Genomic DNA, 26,545 nt, shown 5'->3' on the forward strand with positions numbered 1-26,545 from the left:
TGGTTGGACTTCTCCTTCCTTAAGTTTCGGTGTATATCGAGACAACTTCACAGGACCGAGATTTTTAATTTCGTAGTATTCGCTTGATCCATACCTTTAGTATAGTTGTCTTCTTTTCATTTCGAGAAGTGACGATTATGCCATCAACATAAATGACGATCAGCAAAATGGCTTGAACCAATATAAAATAGACATGGACGATGTAACACCCAACTTCTTTAGCGTAAAGTTCTTTCAGTAAAGAAGTGTCCTTTTCCTCACGTACATCCACGAGCATTTTCTTCAAATTTATTTCAGTCGCAACTGCTGGATGCCATTAATATGAGTCATCACCATCCATCGCTTCCTTCATGGGCACCTTAGACAGGTATATTTCTAAGTCTTTCCTTGACGTTCGCTACTATGTCTCTTATTTTCTCTATTCTATGCGAAGTGCTTTCGCTGTAGGCAGATGATTGTCGCGTACCAACAGTTTCCATATGACGCTGGTAGAAGCATGTCGCCCAATTTGTCCACGGAGCCAAAGAAGCTGTTGAGATGTGTTAGCACACATTTGTAGTGCTAATCCTTTTAACAAAGTCACCTTACTCGTGGGTCCCCTTGATAGATTTCTTTCAGCCTCATCCATATGTCCCGTGCAGTTTTTAATCCGCTTTAATTCCCTCAGATTTATGCTCAAAATGAGATCGAATCGCCTTCTTGGTCGTTTTGCTCCCTATGAAGCAATTTCAGCTGCTTCTTGGTTGGTAACAATTCGTTTCCGTTTCACTTACGACCGCTTACATATTCCCACAGATAGGCCTTGATCAGGATAGCCTGAATTTGCAGTTTCCACGTATAGAAATTTACCTTTCCCAGCTCAATCCTAGACACATTAGCCGCGTGGTGACGCCCTTGTCATGCGGGTACTTTTACAATATGCTTTGTTGCTGGCCCATTGCCTGTTAAGGCTATTTAAATAAGTCGTAAGTCAATGTGACAAATGAGTCAAGAACTTTGGGTCATTAACAAATGTACTCGCAAACCATAAGATAATTCCTACATTTTATTACAAAGTTATCGAATTCAGTTCTGCTGTCTGTGCTTGTAAAGCAGTTACTTCAAATTCGTATGGATAAGTAAAGTCAGAAATGTATAAGCTTCATCGGGATTAATAATGGAGGAAATAGATCCAGAATATATTAAAGTTTAAATTTTGAATTTGTCCAAAAAAAAAGGAAGATACTTTAAGCTAGTTTAAAAGTATAAACAGGGAATTAAAATTATTTATGCAGCTTATCATTTGAAATATTTGATTTTCTTGTTGATAACGATTTTGGTCTACGTTTTCTTCGGAACATTCTGTAAAAACATCACTTTCGCAAGAATTTTCGGTTTTTATAGAAAGTTTCGTTGTTATGTAGTCTAGTATATTTGATTTTTATCCGTGATTATCGAAATAATTTAAACTGATGTCTTGGTGTATCGTATTACGTGTACTTATGGACGTAGGTGTATCTTCTGGTTTAAACTGACTTGATTTGAAAGTATTTGCTAGTCTGGCAAAAAGTTGTTCATTTATGTTTTATAATAGAACAAACAAAATAGCTCAAACCCCAACTCCAAAACACTACACTGTAGTTGTCCGAAGCACTTTTCGGTAACAAGGTTATCTTCTTCAGGGACTGAAGCGAACTGGACTTTATAAGTATACGCATATAAGCATTTGGACAGGACTTACTGGAAAATTAAGTAAGCACTGAGTTTATCATCAAAACTACTAATACAAGCATCTAAAATTGAGGAAGTCCATATTTATAATGTGTTCAAGAGAGATCTCATGTACCTACTATAAACGTTGTTTATTTTTCAATTTCTCTATAGATTGTAACTTTACACTTAATATATTGAAAATAGCAGCTTTTCGTTTCGGAAAGATATTATTATTCTACTTGATAAAATGCTTCGGATACTATGTCATTTCCAAAGGCTGAGCTGACAGGAGCGACTGTATATCTCTACTATTTTGAATGTAATTTTGTTTGGCACAATTAAATCTGTTTTTGTATTTGATTAAATATGCTCTTTCAATGAATTTAGCATATTCTTTATTTATTCAACATACTGTTCATAATTTTGATTAAGTTGAAGAGTTACTGTTCTAATCTAGGATTTTCAAATTTATTTTACAAGTTGATGTAAAACAAGAATTGATCTTGCTTCACCACCTAATGCTTTTGTTGAGATAAAATTAAATAACATTTCATTTAAAAAAATATAACCCACTCTCATCATCATAAGGTTGTCAATCCAAAGACTGGTTGGACACGTATCTCCACTCTTTCCTACCATGAGCTAATCTTCCCATTGTCTCTGACTAGACCTTCATGCCTGAGAAGGTGTTCTACTAACTTATCTCGCCTATTTCTTATTGACTCTTAAAGAGTTTTGAAAGGGAATTTACATAAAATCCAGTGGATGAAACAATTACAGAATCCAACAAAAAGATTATTACACTCTTCACTAAATGTAGGTTGGTAGGTTCCAGTTGGTATTGATTATTAGCATATAAGTAGGACAAATTTAAATAGCGCGATAACCGCTTATGTTCTCGGACATAAATTGAAAATGCTTTATGTTCAACTCTCTACATTTAATTTTTTTTTTAACAATTGGGAAAAACTCATAAGAATGTAATCGAGTATTGTAACTGCTTAGTGTTTTTTACGTCATAGTTATAATATAAAATGTAATTGAAGAAACAAAGGAAGCAACAAATTCTTAATAATTACCCAAACTCGTATGCTTCGAAGCGTAAATTTTCTGAAACATTACCTGTACTGTTTGCTATGACGTTAGATATAAATGGGATTGCCTCCTTTAAATTTAATTATAAATGTTTGTGTACTTTATAGCATTAAGGACATAATCGTGTTATAACGAAACATTGGTTTACTTTCTGTTACAGTAGATAAATAAGACCTTATGAGGGATAGAAACGGTATGTGTTCTTAATCTTTTTAAGCAATGGAAGAGTTATAATGGTTTGATTTAATTTAGTTCGCATACTTAATAATTTAAATCGGACTTAATTGTTCTTTATATTATTCAGTATGTCACATACCTACAGTAAAAAAAATAAAAATAAATATAAATAAATCGAAAACTACTAACGTATATCAAGAAACTTATTAAAAAAATCAGCGGTAAAAATGTTCATTTATTATTACGTCAAAGAGTTGAGGCAGCTAGAGTTACATATCAGTTATTACTCTAAAAACTAAATGACATATCTAATATCAAACAATTAATTAAGGATTTTCTTCAAAATAACAGTTATTTTTCTGTTTTATGGTAATAACAGTAACGTTAACAGTCGAATGATAACTACGGACTGGTGGCTAAACTGATAGTTATCACTTGCAATTGGCCTGTCTGTGTGTCAGCCGCTGCCAATGTCACGAGTAGGTGCGTGTGTTTCATCGCTTGAGGCTTGCGGTAATGAAGGGCGATAAGATAACATAGCTGCCACCCTGGCGAGTGTCCTCAAATATTGACGGTTCGTTAACTCGGATAGTTTTTGTTATAGTTTCACCTACGTTTTTGCGCTATAACGAGATGCGATCTATACTGTCTTCAGATGCTACCTTTCAAATATTTCGGAATACTGATTAGATATAGTATACATTTATGGTGTGATACTCTTTCTCGTCTATAAGTTTGTACTTGTTTAATAAAGTGAGTGTATTTGTTTAGCAACGCTATGCCTTTTGTATCGAAATCATAAACCGCTTCAGTTTCTGAGAATATATTTCCTTTAACCATTTATTCGACGTTGGGTTATCTTCTTATTGTTGTTGGTTTGGGAATTTTCCGTGACATGCTTTCGATTTTCACTTCTCAGTGTTGGATTTTTATTTTTCAGTTTGTGTTGGCGGTTTGAAATCTGAATCAAGATTTACTGGTATGATAGCAGGTTGGTAATGTGTGTGTGCCTGACCAACTAGTTATCCCAAAGGGATAAGTTAATATGTACTTGGGCAGATGTGTGAAGTATTATGGTTTTAATTCTATTTCTAGCTAATAATAACAATGTTTTAAGTATTTTATTCTTCTTGTTTTCTAATGTTGTCTCTATATTTAGACTTTAATCATATCGTAGATATTTACTAAAACTTTCTATAAAAAACAGCCTAAAATGGAAATGATATGATGCCATTCCAAAAAGGAATTTCAGCCGAGCATGGCAATTTTGTAGTTAAAGGCAAATCATTCTGCATTTGACGCCTGTAATTATCAATTTTGTTCTTATTGTATGATTAATTTATTGTAAAGAGCAGCCACAGGTTAATTCCAGGAATCAAAATAAGTCCATTGAACCGAACTTTCGAACATACCGACAAAGCCCTTTTTCTTACAATAAGCATGATAATGACATTTGTTTTTTTTGAAAAGGTAGCTTTCAGTTGATTCGAATTTGATATCTCCTCTTTTCCGTTCAGAGGATAGTACGGCAGAGCATAGGAGACCTTGTAACTCAATCCTATTCGGCAAAGTTCGTTTTGACTGCTCCTGGATGCTCCCCAGGCGTCAGTTTTCTTAACGAAATTTCAGTTATTTGCATGCTAACTTTAAGCTGCGAGGCGAACCGGTGTTCGGGTTTCCCTGGTCCCGGCAAATTTTTGACCTTCACGGCTAATTTGCGGTACATTTACAGTAAGTTTTAATCTCCATTTAAAATGCCTACAATAGTCTCACTCGAAATTATAGTAGATACAAAGTTGACAAGGTCGAAAAGTAATGTTATTTTGGAGAAATTATCAGTTAATCACCCGGAACGTTTACGTCATTTTATAATTATGCACATCAGACATGAGCATTATTGAATTTGGATTTACATCGAGAAACTAGAATGCTTCGTGGATGCAAGATTCTCTAAATTTACGACTTACCTACCGTGAAAATAACCATTTTAAAAAATACTAGGGTCAATTGAAAAGTCCCCGGCCTGACACATAGATGGCGGCACCAGAACTAAATCCATATGATTTTCAGTTAGTCCTAACCTTCAAAAAACGCGTCTATAAATTTGACGGCTGTCGGATCATTAGTTTGTGAGTTATAGCATTTTTAGTGAAGCAACTTTTGTTATTGTGAAAAAAATGGATAAAAAGGAATTTCGCGTGTTGATAAAATATTGCTTTTTGAAGGGAAAAAATACAGTTGAAGCAAAAACTTGGCTTGATAACGAATTTCCGGACACTGCCGCAGGAAAATCAACCATCAAGGATTGGTATGCTAAGCTTAGACGTGGTGAAATGAGCCCTGAAGACGGTGAACGCAGTGGACGCCCAAAAGAGGCTGTTACGGACGAAAACATTAAAAAAATCCACAAAATGATTTTGAATGACCGTAAATTGAAATTGAATGAAATAGCAGACACTCTACAGATATCAACGGAACGTATACATCACATCATTCACGAATATTTGGGTATGAGAAAGCTCTGTGCAAAGTGGGTGCCGCGCGAGCTCACTTTTGACCAAAAACAACGACGAGTTGATGATTCAGAGCAGTGTTTGAAGATGATCACGCGTAATAAACCCGAGTTTTTGCGTCGATATGTGATAATGGATGAAACATGGTTCCATCATTTCACTCCGAAGTCCAATCGACAGTCATCGGAGTGGACTGCATACGATGAACCCGCTCCAAAGCGTGCAAAAACGCAACAGTCGGCTGGCAAGGTTATGGCGTCTATATTTTGGGATGCGCATGGAATAATTTTCATTGACTACCTTGAAAAAGGAAGGACCATCATCAGCGACTATTACATATTGGATTATTGGACCGTTTGAAGGACGAAATCGCCGAGAAACGACCGCATTTGCAGAAAAAGAAAGTCCTGCTTCACCAAGACAATGCACCGTCTCACAAGTCAGTGAAAACGATGGCAAAAATTCATGAATTGGGCTTCGAATTGCTTCCGAAACCACCGTATTCTCCAGATCTGGCCCCCAGCGACTACTTCCTGTTCTCAGATCTCAAAAGAATGCTCGTTGGGAAATAATTTTCGTCGAATGAAGAGGTGATCGCCGAAACTGAGGCCTATTTTGAAGCAAAGGACAAATCGTACTACAAAAATGGTATCGAAAAGTTGGAGGATCGCTATAATCAGTGTATCACCCTTGAAGGGAATTATGTTGAACAAAAAAAAACGAATTTTGCAAAAAAATGTGTTTTACTATTTTAGGCCGGGGACTTTTTAATTGACCTGTTAATTTCAATATACGATCTATTGAAAAAGTATCGCTTGATGTTTTTTAACAGTATCCAAACGTCAATTGAGGTTGGTAGGGCAAAATTTATCTACAGCTGGTAATATTAAACATGGTCATATTGGACTTTTGTTCAAATTTCTGAGAAATCCCGTATCGGTATACTTTTAAAATAGCAAAAGCTGAAGATCAAACCCTAAGAAAGGACATTTGGTCTAATTACTCTGATCCCTACGTGATCTAATCATATAAAAAGATTGAAGCGATTACTGACGTTTTAAATGGTAAATTTCAGGAAGAAAAGCGTTCAAATTGTTGCGTCAATGAGAAGTTTAGAAATAATTCAATTTGGGTGGCGATGAGCAACTGATACGCATGAATTCACAATCCCGAAACATTTTTTCAAATAATCTTTCTTTAAGATGTTTGACCAACTTATTTCATCCCTAAAAAATAGATTCGAAAATGATTTAGCCTATTTTTTTTTAATCAAAAACATGCAGTTAAAGATACTAATAGTTTCAACAATATTATTTTGTTTTATCTTTCGTTATCCCCTCCAGATTGCCTAAGGTGAATTACTCATCCGAGCCAAACATGATCTGCCAGACTTGCCCTTAAATGCTTAATAATTATATAGGGTTGGAATATTTCTTTTTAATTGTAACTTTTAGATGTCGCGCCCATTTAATTAGTCATTTGTGTATAATAAATGCTCAATGTAAATAAGCATTTTGAAAATTTTATTGCGGTTAAGCTAGCTCACTCCTATTCTAAATTGCGCGCCCACTTCTTTGTTAATGATATGCTTTTTAGACAACATCTGTATTATTCTATCTAGATCATTATTACTGTTAAATGCTTACCTAATGTTATTAATATGGGAGTATAATTGAACAAGTAATGCGTAAAAATTGCCTTAAGATGGCGTAACCAAATAATTTAAATAAATATTATTTTTGTTCTAGTTGGATGATGTTGCTATTCAGCTTTACAAAGATGGAGACTATGGAGCTTATCTTGATCTGGATGCCTCTATAAGTGAACAAAATGAAGAATTTGAAGGATTTCAGTCAAAGTAAGTAAAACTGCTTTTTTGTAAATATAGTCAAGAAAACAATAATCCTGAGAAATCCCACACATGTTTACAACGGGTATCAAAAACGTTAATATTTTCCATGAGTATACTCATACATAAATGTATAAAAGATTAGCTGAGAGACAATATGAATACTAATCGTGTTATACGTATGCACCTTTATGGGAGGTATGGTGTGGTGTATTCAAACTATCATAATTTTAATCTCATTACGTGCGATCAAGTGAAAGTAGGAGAGGGTATCTGATACCCCCGCCAAAGAGTACTGCATTTTTTCATGAGAATGTTCCATTTTCTGTGCTCAAACTTGCTGCCAAAAGGTAGCTTTCACCCCATCAATTAAATTTTTATTCTGCCAAAAAAAAAACGAATGATGCCATCCATCTCAGTAATGACATGAACCAAATTAAATTTCAAAAATGCATGTTTTACAAGTATTTTGAAGAGTGCTCTCTTATTTTTTTCGAACCAGAGAAAGTCATTCCAATTTTTTAGTACTAATTTTCTTGTGCTACTTGGCAATGAAGACCAACGGTTCTTTCCCTTTTCTTCAGGGAAAATTTTGGAAAAGTATTTCAATATACAGAGTATATATTATTCTGTTTGCATAGAACATCTCACCATCATTTAAAATACTGTTTTTGAATTCCGTATTGCAGTAATTGTCAAAAGTCCGTGATATTTTGACTGGAAGAGCATGTGCTGATGCAGCTCCATCGTAAATAATTGTATCACAAAATCCGTTAAATTGTAGTGGATCAACGGATTCTTTCAGCTTTAGAGAAAAACTGAACATCATTTCAACTCCGAAAGGGCATAGTCCGATTTTGTTTAAGAGGAGTATATACACGTACTTTTCTCTCGGTATTTAAAGAAAGGAAGGCCTTTCACTACTGATAGTTTTACTTGTTGACTTAAACTTACCGAGAATGCTAATTGTGGCCGGACAGCATCCATTTTCTCAGCATGGCTGGATCTTGCAACAGACCTGCAGCACCATCATTTCCTTTTATATGGGCGTTATTCTGCTCGTGAGCTTGATCCATAGCGAATGCAGAAAAAGGACTGTTGGTTTTTTGAATAAGTATTCATGCACATTGAATGCTATGTTTTTCTTCAATCCATTCTTTACAAGAAATCTGTGGATTTCCTTGCGTAAATGCTTCTTTCCCCAGCCTGTATCAAACAGTAATAATCTTCTAATTCATTGCTCCTGCTTTTGTGACTTGGGTAATTTTATTACACGTTTCCGCGTCTGCTTCTATCTTAATTCCAGAGTTTGCCAGAATCTAACCAAGTACTTTCAAAAAGGCCTGCTCTATTTGAAAAACTTAAAACATGATTACGCAATTCGTTTGATTTTAAAAATCGGGCTAGTTCTACGGATGGATTCAGTTAAATTAAATATATGGACTAGTACATGTGAGTTTGTTCTGGATTTAAAAATATAATATTTTTCCCTATTTATGCTATTGCATGCTTTGGCATAGCCGATGAAGAAGAACTTTCATTAAATAAGGATAAAAGGGAATTACTCTTAGCAAAGCTATCAGTGTTATAGACTTCACAATAATTGTAACTATCTGAAAGCTGCGACACTTTTCTATTACTTTGATCAATACAAAACATGCTTGTGACAGTTTTACAAGGCATGCCACCTTCTCCTTTGGAAAGAATTTGAAAGATAGAGATTGATATTCCGTGGAAAGGTGATTCCGAAATTATGCTGCTGTAGTTACGATCAATATTGTCGTACGCACAAATCACACCATGAAGAATATTAAAGGAGGCACATGACATCCTTTTAAGCTCTTAGAATCACCATGTAAGTTACACTAGCTGTTTAGTGAAATTGAGAAACCTTTTTCCTTAACTGTATTCAATTATTGTGTTATTTCGTATTCTCCCAAAAACAAATAAGCCTAGGTATATTGGAGTAGGTGGTTCATGATTTTTGAATTAATAACAATGTTGCCATTTTATTTTTACTACGGTTGACAACCATTCATTGACATATTATCAAAGCCGGCTGGGTTGCTCTCACCTAAAGTGTAACCATGGAGTAATAAGATATTGGAACCAGAAGTTCTGAAGGAACGCTTGCAGTTTGTTAATCATCATTCAGGTAACCGTCAAAAGTAACTTCATTGTGAGTTGTTACCTTCTTAATTTGCTTCAGTATTAACATCAAGGTTTTCAGAAATAACACATAAATAATTTTAGCAACATCTCGGTGTAGGAACTAATCTCTACCTGGAAGATGAGGTTTGAGTTGTGGGAAGTGATCGAAAATTGTCTCATGTAGACGAGTAGTATGTGTATATAGAAGACCTCTACTTTCCACGCCTAAAAGATTTCCAGATTTGCAGTCGTCAATTTTCTGTCTTATGAAGCACAACAAAAGCAAAGATCATACTTTCGTAGTTAGAGAGTCGACTTCTTCTACTTTTACTACACTTGGCTCTCTTTTACTATTTGTTAGATTTATATAACACTTCGAGTGGTACTTAGCTTCTTAGGCAATTAAATCGCCACCTTGGAGCAACGCATTTAATTTAATATTATTAGTAATTTTGGCACATCTTTTTGGTTCATCATCTTGTAGCAATCTCATATTTTTTTTTTCATTTAATGCTGTAGGCTGTCCTCTAAAGATATTGGCTGTCCTCTAAAGATATTGGCTAAGGACAATGAAGTTTTGTTTTTCTTTGCCCTGTCAAGTTTGTTCTATTCAAGTTAAGGGCATACTTTTTGTGAAACTGCAGCTTTTTAATTTTTTCTGCTATGACCTACACACTATACTACCAATGCTTTCGATTTTTTTTAGCTTTTCAAGTTTTTATCAATGCCATGCTCAAAAATCCACGAATGTGAATGTGCTAATTTAATTTATTAAAAGTCGATAACTCGTCAGGTCCTCACCATCCTAAAGTGATCACATTAAGATTATTTGGTTTACATATGAGAAAAAGTTGTGCTTGTCAATTGTTCTAGGGAAAAGGAGGGTTACGAAAGTCATTTTCAAGCCTTCGTAAAAATTTCATGGAGTATTTGTTTTCCGCCTTTTAACAGTATCTATAAGTGGGAAATATCGTGCACAATATCGTGTAGGGGTAGGTTCTACTACCGAGAAAACCGAGAATCGGAAGTCAAGCGAATTTCAGACTCGTAGTTGAGGTCCCTGACCTTATGCACCAAATCGAAAGGGGGCGAGGTTTGTTTTTTTTTTGGAAATGCACTCTTATCAAAATGTTCTAGTTTACGTACAGAAGCACAAAAGCTATAAACTTATGACTTCAAATATAAATAATTCGTTTAAAACAGAATTTTTATTTACAACAAATAAATTGATTAAATTCTTAAGACGATTAGAAGTTAGTTCTTATTCAAGTTCTGTGACATTTTTCACTTTAAGAAATCATCAGAAAATGAAAATAAAATTAATTTAATATGTTTTTCAAATATATATGTAAGTACGTATTTATAACATGTATGAATAGGATAATTTATGTGAGGGATAAAAAGCAATATAAACATCGTCGAGGATATTTTTCACTCAGTATATCGCGCAGGTATCCCGACCGTTGTTCATATTACTAACAGAACGTGATTCTTATTTTTCCCGAAAGTAGCTGGGTTATTTCCAGCGAGTTTCACAATTTTTGGACACCTGTCCAAGGCGTCATTTTATTCTAAGCTCGCAAACAGAATCATTTGGGTCAGCTACTGCAGTAATAGCCCTGCTGTGTACTATTTGCAATTTGAAAGATCTTTAAATAATTTGTTAAATAATTACTACAGATATGTGTGGTAGATATACTGCTGGTAATACCTAGCGTGCTACTTGTAATTTTAATACGCTTTCGAATACGATGTGAAACGGAACCATTTCATTTCTCAGTGTTTCAACCTTCAATTGTTAAACAATTATTAGATTTTAATAATGGTTCAAATACGTAAAGTTGTCGATTTAGGATACCTCCCGTTTAACGACTGTTCTGCTCCTCGTAGTGGAAGACCGCTTAATAAGTAAGTACAGCTATTTATACACACAGGTTTATACATAATGTAAACGACCTTTTTTTTTTGTACGTACATGTCTCTGATTTTCATGTAGCGTCACATTAAATCGCTAAAGGTTTTATAATTTTAGTAATGACTTCACGTGCATGTTTCATCCTCTTTCCTCTTACCTACTTTCAGGTATTACGCATACTTATATTTACTTCCAATTGCTTATTTTACCTGTAGTGTGAAGGATACATTCTAGGAAGATTTTCGTTACAAAAAAAGTTGACTTTTTGCTTTTGCTGTGTGGTTTGCATTTTCTTAAAAATCAGAACATCAATAATTTGAACCATACATTAGCTACTCCTATTTTTAAATTAAACGTATATTTTGATTTTTGAATGTATTTTGATGTTTTATTAATTATGAAATATTAACCTACAAATTAAAATCATTTTAATTTAGGAATTTTGTTTTAATTCGTTTCTATGAATCCCTTTTAAACCATCTGTTTTCATTGTCCTTTTATTAGTTTGAACAGTTTTTATTCTGAACAGGGCTGTTTACCAGATATCATAAGAATAGTATAAGTTTTTGGTCGAAAATTTATTGAAACTACCAAATCCCATTAGTATCTATATCATGGACAGTTTCGATAATTCAACAATGAAATCGAAGGAACTCTTTAAATGAAAGTTGATATATTTATCTAGTTTTAGCAGCATATCGCCATCTACTGATATCTGCTGCTAACTGAAGTATGTATTTCATTATGAGACATGGACCTTATCTAGTTATCAACATGTCCAACTGAATGACAACTAATTTGGGTTAATAAGTGTTCCCCGCAGTTTTCTTATTTTATTATTACTTCTTAAAAATTAGGATATGTTTAGGAGGTTCCGCTGATATAAATTTTAATCAGGATAACCTTCTCAATCATTATCCACCCATTAAAACCTAGCCAATGCATGTTTATTTACCGTAATATACGCAGAACTTATTGCTTTATAGATATTTGAAATTTTTCAAAATGCGGCTACATGGATAAGGGGGAGGGGGGTTGCGACAGCTAAAACTGAGTTTTATCTCACCACTACATCCCCTACATATTAAAAATAAGTGCTATTTACCCAAAATGTTAATCCATTTCCTTTTTCTCAACCATTTGGCCGGCCTAAATATAAAACAGAGTATTTAGTTGCTTCTTTCTCGGAATGAAGCCAACTTTATTTTAACAAGTCAGTCTTAATTCGATGACGGTGTATTATATACATTTATGATAGTTCTTGTTAACATAACATTTAATCTTTTTATATTTTTATTGAAGATTTTTCAAACATCACAAGAAATGTAATGGGTTGGACAAACTATATCTACTTGTTCTTGTCTCCGTGTGATTGTATCAAAGCGTTTTTCTACTTGACGATATTGTAGTCATCAAAAAATGTAAATAATAACACAATTCTTACAATTTAGTTTTTAATTCTTAACATTTATTCAGATATGTATGATATTTACATTTCTTAGATTAATGAGCAGAGTAGTCAATTTTATATTATCTTATTTAAAAAAAAAGTGTTGAAACATACACATTTTCAGTTTCATTTAAAGTCACATCAGTATTTTGTTTTTTGTATTGAATTTTACTACCTTTTTAAAATTGAAAAATGATTTTAACGAAATCCCGATCTAATCGACTTTTACTTGCGAAAAATTAGAAGAATTCAGACCACCCTTCTACACACTTTACCATGGAATATATTAACCAGTACTTTCGTCAGTCGAAGAATAAACATGTTGTACCTGGTAGGAAAGTACATGCAAAATTTGTTCCACGAAACCCAGACTCGTCGACCGGTATGTTTACCTACCTACTTCCCTTATCAACCCGTCCGACAAGTTTCACCGTTACCAACAACAACCCCTACATGAGGCATATTTCGAAAACTAAATTTTATTCAATTCTTTTAATATTTTTCTTTTTTTCATTAACTGGTTTTTTGTCTAGACATCTATTTCCTTTTTTTATTTTCTATTTATTTCTTTACTTATTTCCCGCACTATAAATTCTATCTTTCTTTCAATTTCTGTTTTCTCTTCTAGTTATCGTACAGACTTGCTCTTTTTTTTTAATCCTAGGTTTTCGAGTATGCCACGTTCGTTCCCAGCATCATTTTTTTCATTTTTTTTCCCTAAGTACCCGTTATCTCACATTCGTTCATTCTTTAACCAATTTTACCCCACTTCATCACCCCACCTTCAACCCCTCTACATTCCACCCCTTTTCATTACCTCAGGTTGGTATAAATACTGGTCCCAGCGCAATCAAAAACCATCTCTGACATTCCACCCACCAGCGGCAAGGGAGAGAGAGATCCTAACCTCCGAGCTACTAATCATCCTCTATTTTTTTTTCATGTGTGTTATTTCGCCTATCTCTGACATTCCACCCACCAGCGGCAAGGGAGAGAGAGATACTAACCTCCGAGCTACTAATCATCCTCTATTTTTTTTCATGTGTGTTATTTCGCCTATCTCTGACATTCCACCCACCAGCGGCAAGGGAGAGAGAGATAGATATATCCGGTTCTTTTTGTCTCGAAGTTTTGTATATATATATTGTATGGTTTCAGTGTGTGTGTGCTTGTCGGGGTTATTTATATTGTATATTTTTCATTGTGTGTGTGCTTGTCGGGGTTATTTATATTGTATATTTTTCATTGTGTGTGTGCTTGTCGATTTATTTGTCATATTGTATATTTTCTATCGGGTATTTTGTGTGTGCTTGTATATCGAAGCAGTGTGTGGTGTGCGAACTTGTCTTTTTTAATTTTTCTTTGTATATAGTATATAATTAGTGTCCATACCGAATAAACTTAGTGCACCGATAACGTGTCGTCTTTTGTTATTATATCAAACAACCAACCTAAATTTTGAAAATGCGACCCAATAAGCGTATTTCTAACAGTAACGTGTTCAGCTTTTTATGCTGTTACGTCGCGTTGTCTTAAATGACTATGATCTTAACCATATTTGACTTACGTGTATAAGTAAATATATTCAGGTGTTCCTGTGATTGATATTCGCTAAATGAGAAACGCCAGAAAAGCGAAGTGATAGTAATTCTTCAAATTGTCGATCTAAAAATTTAAAAATACGTTACTTCATTATTAAATATCGTAAATGTTTTAACCATAATAATAGGTGTAATTTGTGTTTCATAAAACTTATTTAGGCATTTTTACAATATGATATAAAAACACGAGAAAAATGAGATATTTCTGAAAACGGAAGAATCTTCCAGTTGCATTAAAAAAAAAGTAAAACAAATGTTTTAAAGATCTCTGAATCCACAGTACTTGTACTCTTCTCATCTCTGTTTTAAAAAAATTGAACACTAGTTATTTAATCGTAAGTAAAAATGTTCAAATTCAGTTTTCTGCAAACAAAAAATCGCATTCAATGAGCCATAACTCAGTTCGTATTATCTACATCAACAGAAATAAATTAAAAAACATTTGATTTGTAGTTTTATAAACTATTTTCTAGTTAATAAGTTTTTTGATAAAATGTAGTTTTCCAGTTATTAAGGAAAAATAGTTTTAAAATAAGCATATTGTAAATGAAGAATCATAATATTTTCAATCACGAATAACTCAAAAACTACTGACTTGGAATTTATTCCTATAGCATATTGTATTTTGAATGTAATGGTTTCCACTACCCAAGTTTCACGTCAATCAGTTTTATCCGAAAGAATTCTGAGCGAAAAACAGCCAAATATTTTACTATAAGTAATTCCTATTGTAACGAACTTTCTAGTTATTGCTTTGTTTATTTAACGGGTATTTATATTACACACAATTTATTCACACGATAACACTATAAGTAGACACTTAAACTACTACTCATTTATATCACACTGTATTTATAAAAGCTTATTTATTTCTTACTGTATTTTTATCCCTGGGTATTCCCACGCAATTCACACTGTTTATTTGTATTAGTAATCAGCTGTCCATATACTAACTAAATAACTTCGGGTGTCATCCAAAGGTCTATTAATATTGTCATCGAATTTTCTGGAACAGTTCATTATTCTCGAAAATTTTTGAACTTCTGTTCGCAAATATGTGTCACTCAGGGAATGATTTATTAACCTCCGCATCTATAGAACCATTGATATATCCCAGGAGTCGTGGCGAATTAATGTATTGATTATCACGTATATGCATAGTTTAAATTATATTTAAATGTTCGAAGTTAGCTATCAATTGTTTATTCTAAAATTTACATATTTGCAATAAATTTTATATTAATTTTTTTTTTATTCTTTTATCAAAATTTGCTGGTCAAATAACCCTTCTACATTATAAAAAAAAACAAAAACAATATGCTACCACACTGGCTTCCTAATCTGACAATATATAAAAAATTGTAAATAAGGAATATTAATTAGGTAAAAGAGTAACGCTCATGAAATACGGAAATAAGAACTGATTGCATTTCAGTTTACTAGCACTATGTGAATAGTGTGAAAGTTCTTTAGACTTCTTAAAAAAAAAGCGATGAATTCACTATTACCAAAAATATCATGTACACAGTAACAACAAAAAATAGTACCAGGAGGTCCACTACAATTTGTAGTAAAGTAAACTTGACATCCTTGGGTTTTAGTAAAATTCAACAATTACAGTTTATCAAGTTTTAACAAAAAACTCGTTGGTTAAACGTTTTTTATTTACTTACGTTAGTAATTGGGAATATACTGAATGTAAAATGTACATTCATTTGTAGTGAACTTTAGATGTTTTTCTAGTAGTCATACCAATGTTTCTTTTCATTTAACTTTTGAATGTGTAAATTTTACATGTATTTGATGTAGATTAAGCAAAAATATGAAGTTAACCCTTATTTTCAGTAGGTTAAGTAAATCAACGTTAAAAAAAATAAGTAAATTTTACAATTATTTTATGGAGATTAACCTGAGTAGTAAATTACCTACTAGTCGAACACGTTACAGAATATTATGACAAATATTCGTAAAAAAACATTAAATTAAATGGCAAATATGGCGAGTTATGGTAAAAATGTTCAAAAGTTTCATGACATTTACTTAGTGAGGGTTTCAAAATATAAGTTAAAAGCGGTTATTTTAATCAGACGGGATATGAAAATTTAATGGGTTTGTCTACAGGCCTATAAATTGTCAAATAATAATATACTTGAAGAATCTTCTCTAGAGGCACTTTAGTGTACTGCAACCATCTTAAATGAGTAAACGCAGTAACAGAGCTTTCCTCGCGGAGAAAATGGAAAAGGAAAATTTACCTAAATATTAAAGCGATATTTATCCCACTAGCGCGTTGCTTCGTAACCGAAAATATTTTGGACCCGAATTTGTAAAAATAAAACCCAGCAGAAGTAAATTTACTAGGTATTTTAGTTGATATTACAAATTAAATTACAATAGTTGAGAAACTTGAAATAATTTTTAAAGAAACATGTCGAAATTGAGATTATTACAAGTTACCTTACAAATTCTACTATTTCTACGACAAATTCAGTCATTTACAATCGAAAATTGTAATTTTTGCGTTGTCATAAAAATTTTGTTTTCTCCGTGCATCACTAATCTTCCTTCTCTCCGAATTGTTCCGAATCTAATCGTGATATTGTTGACTTTTTCCCTTTTCAACTAAATACAATATGTATCTACATAAAATGTGTTATATTAATTGTTTAAATATGACTGACGTACCAGATAGTCAACCATTTTAATTTCTAATTTTTACAAACAAGATCACAACATGAAGCCATCACTGTTCACACACCACCGAAATGGAAGGTTCTGAAAGGTCTGGGAATATTCAAAGTATCACGTGTATCTTAGATAATCTCCGTTTAACATGCTATTTTAGTATATATTTTTGTCAATTATTTGTTGCGTATTGTAATTATGGCTTTTAAAACTAGTAAAGGTGACAATAGCTGCACTATTGTAGGATAAACTGCGATTTCTTGTCATGATTACATATTTAACGATTATAATTGCCAAAACGTCGCGTTTGGTTCTTATTTTATCTAAAAATTAATGTTAAACTAACTACACGCCTACAAAATAAAATTGTATTTTCGCTTTTTTGTCAATAATGCAAATTTAGTGTGTAAATCGGACAAATAATTTGCATGAACGGTAAATTAGTGAGTTGCGCTGTAAAGATAAGTTACATAACGGTAAACTAAAATCGCCTTGTAATAATCGTCAGAGAACTTGAAAGTTAATTAATTGTAACAGTGCCAGGCAATCAATAAAAGAATAGATTCGTTTCAAGAAAAAGATACATCAATGTACAACCTAAAGTCCTAAAGGAACTCAGAGAACAAATACTCAAACTTCCAGCAAGTAACGTGTAATTATGATGACCTAGTCATCTTTGTACCTAACATGAATGACATTAGTCGCAGGGAACTTGCTGAATTTGATCAATTGTATTAGAATCATATATCATACAAGATACGGGGGGACCAAATAACAAAACCATAATTTAGTAACGATTGTACTAAACTAATGTAGAGTACAACAAACGTATTAACATTTTTAAATTCTTTGGAACTTCTGAATAAAAAATATATGTTTTTCATAGCCTTATTTACAATACAGTGTGTGTGGTACCTATGAAACCCATATTAGGCATGATTTAATGCAATTTTTTATGAATTCATAGAATAATTAAAAATGTATATGGCATTCTGATATATACTGCAGTAAAAGTTTTTTATACGCGAGTTATACGTTCCATAAATATGCCGCGAATACAGAAAGCGTGGATAAGGAAAGGTAATTAGTATGGAATCATAGGGGATGTTTTTTAAGGTTCCAAAATAAAACCAATATGTATCAGAATAAAATCAATTTATTGAGAAATTCGCAATTAAAATTAATCGTTATAATCAACTTTAGACAAGGGTTTAAAAAATTTAATGATTTTTTCTTGTTTTGAATTTTCAATTAGTCTACTCGGTTACATCTTTTATAAAAGCTGCCTAGGCACGTACCAACAGTACATACTCTCAAAAGATGCCGATACACTAAGGGGATTCAGTAGTACATGCGCCATAGACTAAAAACATGCTTATCGGTTCTAGATATCATGAGTTTAATGTTTGGAACAGAGGTCTGAAATTTTGTAGTAAGATAGATAAAGCTTTGTTCTAACGCCTGTCGAAGGTCATTTTTAATTTTTTTTAATTTCTATTGAAAATACATGTCCTACAAGAAGCATCAACTTTAAGCACTTGTAAAAGCTTTTAATGACAATATTAATGAAAACCGAAAACGTACCGAGCTAGTGTGAACCTTTGTCTGTTAGTATACAAAAAATCACTTATTTATCTCGCAGCGTTAAATCAAAATGTTTAGAATAGAAATTCATGTTTTCGGAAAAATTCACACTAGGCTCGAGCGGTCTATTGCGGTCAATTTTTACCGATTGCATCCGCGAATATTGAAATTTTAGCTGCGAATACGGGAACTGGGTTGTATTTTTTTTTTACCCGCTAATAATGAAAACGCGAATAAGAAAACCGTGAATAAAGAACTTTTACTGTATTCANACTACTTACTTGAATAACTTTGACACATTGGCAATACCTTCATCGGTTTCAAGTAAACTCTCAATTTCCGAAGTTGCTGATCTAATCACATTCAAACATGATGATGAAGCGAGAGCCAGATTGTCGTTGATTACTTCGTAATATTCTAAAGTGAGACGATTACAAACATTTTCAGTTAAAATTGCTAAACTAAAGTATATTTTAAATTGAGGGTAGGTATTTCGAAATTAGGTGATTTTAAATCAATAAAGCAGCTGTATGCTACATGAACTAAGTCAACCTGTGATTATTGTGACAAATTTGTATACAAAGGATAAGTAGAACAAACAAAATAGCTCAAACCCCAACGCGAAAACAAGACAGTTTAGCTGTACGAAGCACTTTTCAGTCCCTGAAGGTAACCTTGTTACTGTCGTGTTTTCGCGTTGGGGTTTAAGTTATTTTGTTTGCTCTACAACAACCGCTAAAGTTTTTTCCAATCTTCATAAAGTATAAGTCACAAAAGAAATGCTGGCAGTATCTTCAGTGACAATTTGGTAAGGTTTAGTCGGAACTATAATTACATACTGCTTGCATTAAAGGTAGAATAAAACACAAATAGTGGTTCGCCAATTTTAATAATCGACAACTCGACAGAGTTCTTTGTAGCAGCATTCATAAAGAACCATATGCCTATTACAACGTCTCTCTGCCTTCTGAGTTGGGAATGCGAATCATAAACGTTACAGAAAATACGACAAATGGCGCTGTAAACGCCATCTGTAGTACAGTGCTACATTTTAGGATTACGTATGCTTCAGCAAGGTCCATTTAAATATATGGATATCTACTATTCGATTATGGTAACGTGCCTACCACGTTGAGGTGAGCTACGCCGGGATTCGTTTCAGCAAGTAGATATCCATATACGAAATCCTAAAATGTAGCACTGTACTACAGGTGACGTTTACAGCGCCATTTGTCGTATTTTCTAAAACGCGCTGTTAAGGCAGCAGGTAAAAGTTGGTCTGTGTTCTGTCGAAGCTGCCTGCGCCGCGCTGATGAGATCCAAAAAAATCGAAATCGCGATTCGCGTCAGGCAGTTTCGACAGAATACAGACCACTTCGAATTATTTTATTCAATAAACGTATAAACAATTTAAAGTAGTGCTATAAAAATTTAAGACGTACTACAAAAGACTTAAATCAGTACCACCTACATTGTCGAATGAATGAACTTACCATAGAAATCCTGTTTTGATTTAAGTGGGCCACTGGAGGCATAAGCAATGTCAACCAAATGAGGATATTTGATGCGAGCCCACGTGGCAAGAGTTGCAGAATAAGAAATTCCAATTGCTACGACCTGAAGTAACAGTTAATTAAGACAACTACATTCTGCATTGTTATTAATTTATTCGTCATCATAAGGTCGTCAGTCTTAAGACTGGTTGGACACCTACATCCACCCCTTGCTATCCTGAGCTAATCTTAACACTTCCCTAGAGCTAGAACAACCCACATCCTTAACTATTTACGAAGAGTAACCTAATCTAGGTCTACCTCTACTGCTGCTAACTCTTGTTTCTGCCTCTAATAAGTCTAATATGTTTCTCAATAGACCTTCATGTCTGAGAAGGTGTCGTATCAACATATCTCGCCTATTTCTTATTGACTATTCTTTTTAATACCTCTTCATTTCTAACCTTCTCTATCTACGGTATCCTCATCATTCGCCTGCAACACCACATTTCGAACGCTTCTAACTTTTTCTTTTTCGCCGCACCTACCGTTCATGTTTCGCACCCATACAGCGCCAAGCTCCAAACATTCACTCTTAACAATCTTGAATTTATAAATTAATCGTTCGCGAGCATAAAAGTGACTTCCTTTTATTGAAGGCGACTCGACCCTGCGCTATCTTTTTATTTATACCCCTACTGCTCCTTCCGCCCAGATTTTGATTCTAATTTTTCGTTCCCTATCTTTATATTCGCTCTTTCCCTACTTTTTCTTCCCTTGCATACCAGTATTTTTGTTTTACTATTATTTATTTTCGTACAATACTGTTTTGTCAACACCTCTTCCATTTTAAATAAAGCTATCTCTAACTCCTCCTTGCTAGATGCTCATACTGCTATATCATCTGCAAATCTAAACATACTAATCTTTTGTCCCTGTATCCCTACAGTTGTACTGTCTTTATTGATGCTCATCGCGTCTTCGATGTACAGATTAGAAAGTCTGACTCCTTACCTAATTTTTACTTCTCTTATTTGCAGCTCCAGCTCCTCAGCTGCCTGTTGCTCTTTATAAATACTAAGTATCACTCTTTTATCTCTGTAACTCATCCCTATATTTTTGAGCATATTTAACATATTGTCCCATTTAAGATTGTCAAAAGCCTATTATCTTATTAATGATATCCGCCGAGGTAGTCCTCGTCCGGTCATCCGAATGGGGGAGCAGTTTACCCCAGAGGATGCCATTATTTCAGTTCGGTTTGTTTTTCTTAGAATATCATAATGGGGTGGTTTCTCGTTGTCTTCCACATCATAGTATTGTGCATCAGAGTGCCATACCGTGCCACCCTGAGTACTGAAAGAGCTACTGCCCCCTTCAGGGACTTGTATTAGCCTAGTTTCTCTTTAAGAACCCCCCCCCCCATTATGGTTGAACCTATGATCCGGCTCCCTAAATCATCGAAACTCGCAAGCCGCTCCACCCACCGCCACCCACTCTAATTTGTACAAGAGTTTCGTCAACGTTCAAGTTTCGTCGGATCAGGAGGCGATATTAAGTTTAAGAATAATTCATTCTTAGCGTGAAATGTAAGTATCATTTGATTTATGGAACATTTTCACAAAAACACTGAACATGATGGTCGTTTATAAAATATATTCGTAAATAAGGGGAAGAGAGGGCTACTTCTTAGTGTGACGAGATATAAAAAAGGGGCCGGGGGTGTTGTAATTCATGCTCTGCTGAATAGTACCCATACCTACACAAGTGTCGACATTTTTTCTAGCATAAGGCGGCCAACCGTCCCGCATTCTGCGGGACCGTCCCGTAATGACAGTTGAAATCCCGCATTGCAATATTTAATAAAATAGTCCCACAAATCGTCTAAGGCGTCGTATGTCCCGCATTCCTCGTTTCCAAAAAGTCGTCACTAAAAGTAAAAACATTACGTGCATAGCTAATTATAAAATTTAATATGGGCACCTGTGAAAACTTTTTGGACATTCTGAACCAAAACCCAGACCTACTAAAAATCGCCACTCATGCGAAAATTATGACTTTAAAAATAGATGTTAATTCAGTAGTAGTGTTGTTTGTTTCTAATTTAAGTACACCACCAACAATTCTAAAAAATTCGAGTCTTGTCCCGCATTGACTTATTATAAAGTTGGCCGCCTTAAATATGTTCAACAAGGTCCATTTACGTTGGTAGATATCTACTTGCTAAACTGAATCTACGGCGTAGCTCACCATTTGTCAACGGCACATAACCATATCGAACAAAAAAGTTCTTGCAGGTTAGTGTTCTATCGAAACTACCAGACGCGGATCGTGATCTCGATGTGGTTGAACCTCATCAGACAGTTTTGACAGAACACAGACTAACTCTACCTGCGGCCTTGAGAGACAGCGTTTAATGAAGTACAAGAAACGACGACGCGCTGATGAGATCCAACAAGATATATTCACATATTCACCAGATAGCAGGCTAATCAAAGTGCCCATACTCTGATATTTTGTTAGAACTGTCTATGGTGAAGGATGAGTCTCCATAATAATTTTAAAAATAGGATTATTTAAATTTTAGCCCTGTTAGGGGTCTTTTAACTGTTTCTTAGTATAAAATTTATTGTAATTGCTTCGTAAAAGAAATTTCGACCGGACTACATTTCTGGTCTGTTATTTATGTAATTTATTATTTTATTTACACATATTATGCCAAAGTAAAACTTAACTTGAGTGCAAGATTTCTACCTTTACTTCACATTTTCACATCCGACACCACGTGCAGGAAAAGAATTATTGATATTAAAAACTTACCTTGATAATAGTTTTCTCCAAAACGTTGCTATTGATTTAATAACTCTTTTTTGCTCCTGTCCTGATTTTAATTAATCACCATTCTATTAAAACTCGAGATCATCAATTAAAATTGCATATAGTTGTTCAAAGAAAATGCACACAAAAGATAAAAAAATATTAGTACCTTTATCTCCTGATAACCTAGGAAAGGAAACAGTTGCATTTCGAAACATCACTTCACATTTTATATCGTGTTTTGATTAACTTGTTATACTTGTAAAATAAACCTGCTTTTTAAATAAGTAGATTTAAAATATGTAAAACTGTTATTTAACAATTAAATAATCATAACTATTGATTTTGATAAATCTTACTTCTTTTTGAACGATTAATCGCATATAAAATCATCCGTAAATTTTAAAATAATTATACCTAACACATTATGCAAACATTTACATTACAAACTTTTTAACTGCTATATAGAATTGACCTTTTTTTATTATAAGTGCTTTGAAAGTAAGTAAATATAAACCATTTCTAAGGATAAAACTGATGACGATGGCAGTAATATTGACGATGATGGAGGAACATATTATAATTCTTCGTTAGAGTACGAAGATGCAGGCGAAGAAATGTATTCAGTTGAGGAAGATGATTTAGTAACAACAGAGGGACTAGAAAACTTTTTCGAAAATTTTACTAAATTTGAAGGTAGTATTTCATTGTCCAGTTCAGAAGATGAAAGTATAGACGACATCTTTGAGAACTCTTTTTCCTCTTGTTCAACTTTAACAACTTCTTGCGGATCTATTGCTCATCGAGATACAAAATTACTCATGACACTAATGGAGAATTGTTCTCATGGACCCCTTTGTTATTTTTGCAGGTAATTTTATCGAATTGTTTAGTATGACATGACACCTTACCTGTGGAATTAAAGTTAGCTATGTGTAGGCACTGTAGCTGAAGTTTACCTTAAGATACGACAGTGCAGAATAATCTTCTTTTTGGAACGTAATTTAAACTTTCAAATCTATGACAGTTTTATTAAAAACAACAGCTTCCATTTTGTAATGGAAAATAATTTAAATAAAAACTACCAGAAAGTATATTCATGGAATTTTTGTATAGAAATAAATTAGAACATGTACGTACATGTGTGGGTAATGTGGTTGTGAATATCATTTATTGCATTTATTGTAACTATACGATCTAAGCAAATGTCAAGTATAGTTTAAGTTTTAATCTAATTTCTATATTTTTCTATTTCTGTTTTTCGTTTTAGTAAAAAGAATTCGCTGGTTCTACGAACACAGCTCTCTGTACGTGTTCATACCATAATAGGTACGTATTTAATTGTTTAAACTCCTATAATAAGAGTTGGATAATTTATTATTAACTAAGTGATAATATGATCATAAATAGACCACAATAAATGAAGAAGAATAATGTTACATCAAAGTTTTCGCTACTAATTAAAAAAAAAAAATAAAGAAACCAATTGCAAAACTGAGTGGTAAATTAAAAAATATAAATAAGTAGACTACGTTGTTTTTATCATAATGTTTTTACAATTTAAATATACTAATTACCTACTGTTACTTTGAGTGAACAAATGAACACTCGTGTTAATATATCTAATTTTTTAACTGTTTTTATTTGTTAACCAAAATCAATGCTTTCTTTTGATTCAGTCATTTTCAGTCGTGTCTAATGAATGAAAGCTGTTCATGATTTAATACTTTATTTAAATAGAAAGCTATTTTTTACAATTATTGTGCGTGAAACTTTACCAAGCACAGAAGCGCATACAACTAGAGCAAATAATGACTTTTATGCAAATGGCGCTTTCTCTGTCTGTCATTAATATTTACTTCAGGTAGTTTTATTGTTGAATAAATAAAGTGCAGAATAATTTTACTTTCAATCTAAAGTTCTTTTGTGAATGATGTGAATAACAATTTAGGTACCTATTTTAGTTTGACTGGTGTATGTACAATACTAATCGTAAATTTATTGCTAAGTAATGTAGTTGTAACTACAGTTTTCTACTCGTAAGATAAACTGACCGAAAATCAAATATAGAAATTATATAACTATAAGATGGGCGTTATGTATGTCGTCAAAATTCAAATCTTTTGACCTACTATGTAAATTAGATGTCGAACGCATACTTTTAACGTATATTATTTCTTAAATAAAAATCTTAAATTACTAGGAAGTTTTTTTCTGTTTTCAGAAAAGCTATTAACATCGGAAGGTAGGGATCTACGAAGAGCATTGTTTTCTTTGAAGCAAATATTTCAAGAAGATAAAGATTTAGTACATGAATTCGTCCAGAACGATGGGCTAGCTTGCTTAATTAAAGTTGGATCTGAAGCTGATCAGAATTATCAAAACTACATTTTGCGAGCTTTAGGGCAAGTAATGCTTTATGTGGATGGTATGAATGGCGTCATTCAACACAACGAAACGGTTCAGTGGTTGTACAGCCTCATTTCCTCTAAGTTTAGGCTGGTTGTCAAAACAGCATTGAAACTACTTCTAGTGTTTGTCGAATACACAGAAACTAATTGCATGCTATTAATAAAGGCCGTTGAAATTGTTGATTGTTCGCATGGTTTGCAACCGTGGAGTAATGTAATGAAATTATTGAAGGATTTTGATTCAGCTGACACCGAACTTCTTATATACGCCATGACTTTAATAAATAAATGTTTTAACGGTATTCCTGATCAAGACACCTACTACGATCAAACAGATTCATTAGAAGAGCAGGGAATCGAGGCTATAATTCAGAGATACATGTCGAAGCCCGGGACAGATTTAGATCTTTTGCAACAATTCCAAATTTATGAAGCAGTTTTACAATATGAAGATGATGATGAAGATAAGGGAATCCCACTTAGGCATTTAGATGAGAGCTTCAGAAAAACGTTAAGAAATAGAAAATCTGTTATAGAATCATCGGAAAGGAGAAAAAGTCGAAGGCATTCTACGGGAACTGCACCTGTTCATACAAGTTTATCACAAACCCTGAGAAATCATTTGGAAACGTTTAATCTCTCGAATAACGAAGACGACGATAATGATGAATCTTCGGCTGGACCGGAAGATGTTAGATTAAGTGGAAGTTGCAATATAGAAAAATCAAAAGGTAAGTTGAAGCTAACACTTTTTATCTCATTTATGAATTTACTGGCACACCTCATTGACTTTTTCAAATTCTATAACATTGCTGCTTTTTGAATAAAAATACTTGCTTTGCTTAGCGAATGATGTCGGTGTTACTCCAGCTTTGAGGAGGCGTAGAGAACGGGCCGAAAGGCAAAGAAGTTTCATGAGAGAACAACAGGAATCTGCTGCTCTACTACGCGGTTGTTTCGTATCGCAACATGAAAATAGTGACAACAAAACTTTTACTAACAATAATAATAATATTAATAACAACAATGGCAGTATGTCACCAGGTAGGTACATTTTATTTGTTGCTTCAATTCATGCCACATAATTTTTCATTTATGTGTCAACTTGTCAA

General features: G+C 33.5%; 1 protein-coding gene across 11 annotated transcripts in view; it reads left to right on the top strand.

Annotated features, from left to right (window-relative positions):
- The window catches only part of LOC108735605 (FH1/FH2 domain-containing protein 3), a 73,669-nt gene that overhangs the window by 33,724 nt on the left and 13,400 nt on the right, over window positions 1–26,545 (top strand). For 8 of the 11 annotated variants that reach the window (XM_018467630.1, XM_018467631.1, XM_018467634.1 and 5 more), the window contains 4 exons: window positions 7,226–7,335; window positions 24,293–24,351; window positions 25,247–26,164; window positions 26,280–26,477. In XM_018467630.1, the coding sequence (XP_018323132.1) occupies window positions 7,226–7,335; window positions 24,293–24,351; window positions 25,247–26,164; window positions 26,280–26,477 (1,285 nt within the window). Of the gene's footprint in view, window positions 1–7,225; window positions 7,336–11,060; window positions 11,386–23,552; window positions 23,894–24,292; window positions 24,352–25,246; window positions 26,165–26,279; window positions 26,478–26,545 lie in introns of those variants that run through there. The other 3 variants (XM_018467639.1, XM_018467638.1, XM_018467633.1) reach the window with 3 other exon arrangements.

The sequence above is a fragment of the Agrilus planipennis genome, unplaced genomic scaffold (genome assembly GCF_000699045.2).
Source record: "Agrilus planipennis isolate EAB-ADULT unplaced genomic scaffold, Apla_2.0 scaffold101, whole genome shotgun sequence".
NCBI classification, from domain to species: domain Eukaryota; kingdom Metazoa; phylum Arthropoda; class Insecta; order Coleoptera; family Buprestidae; genus Agrilus; species Agrilus planipennis.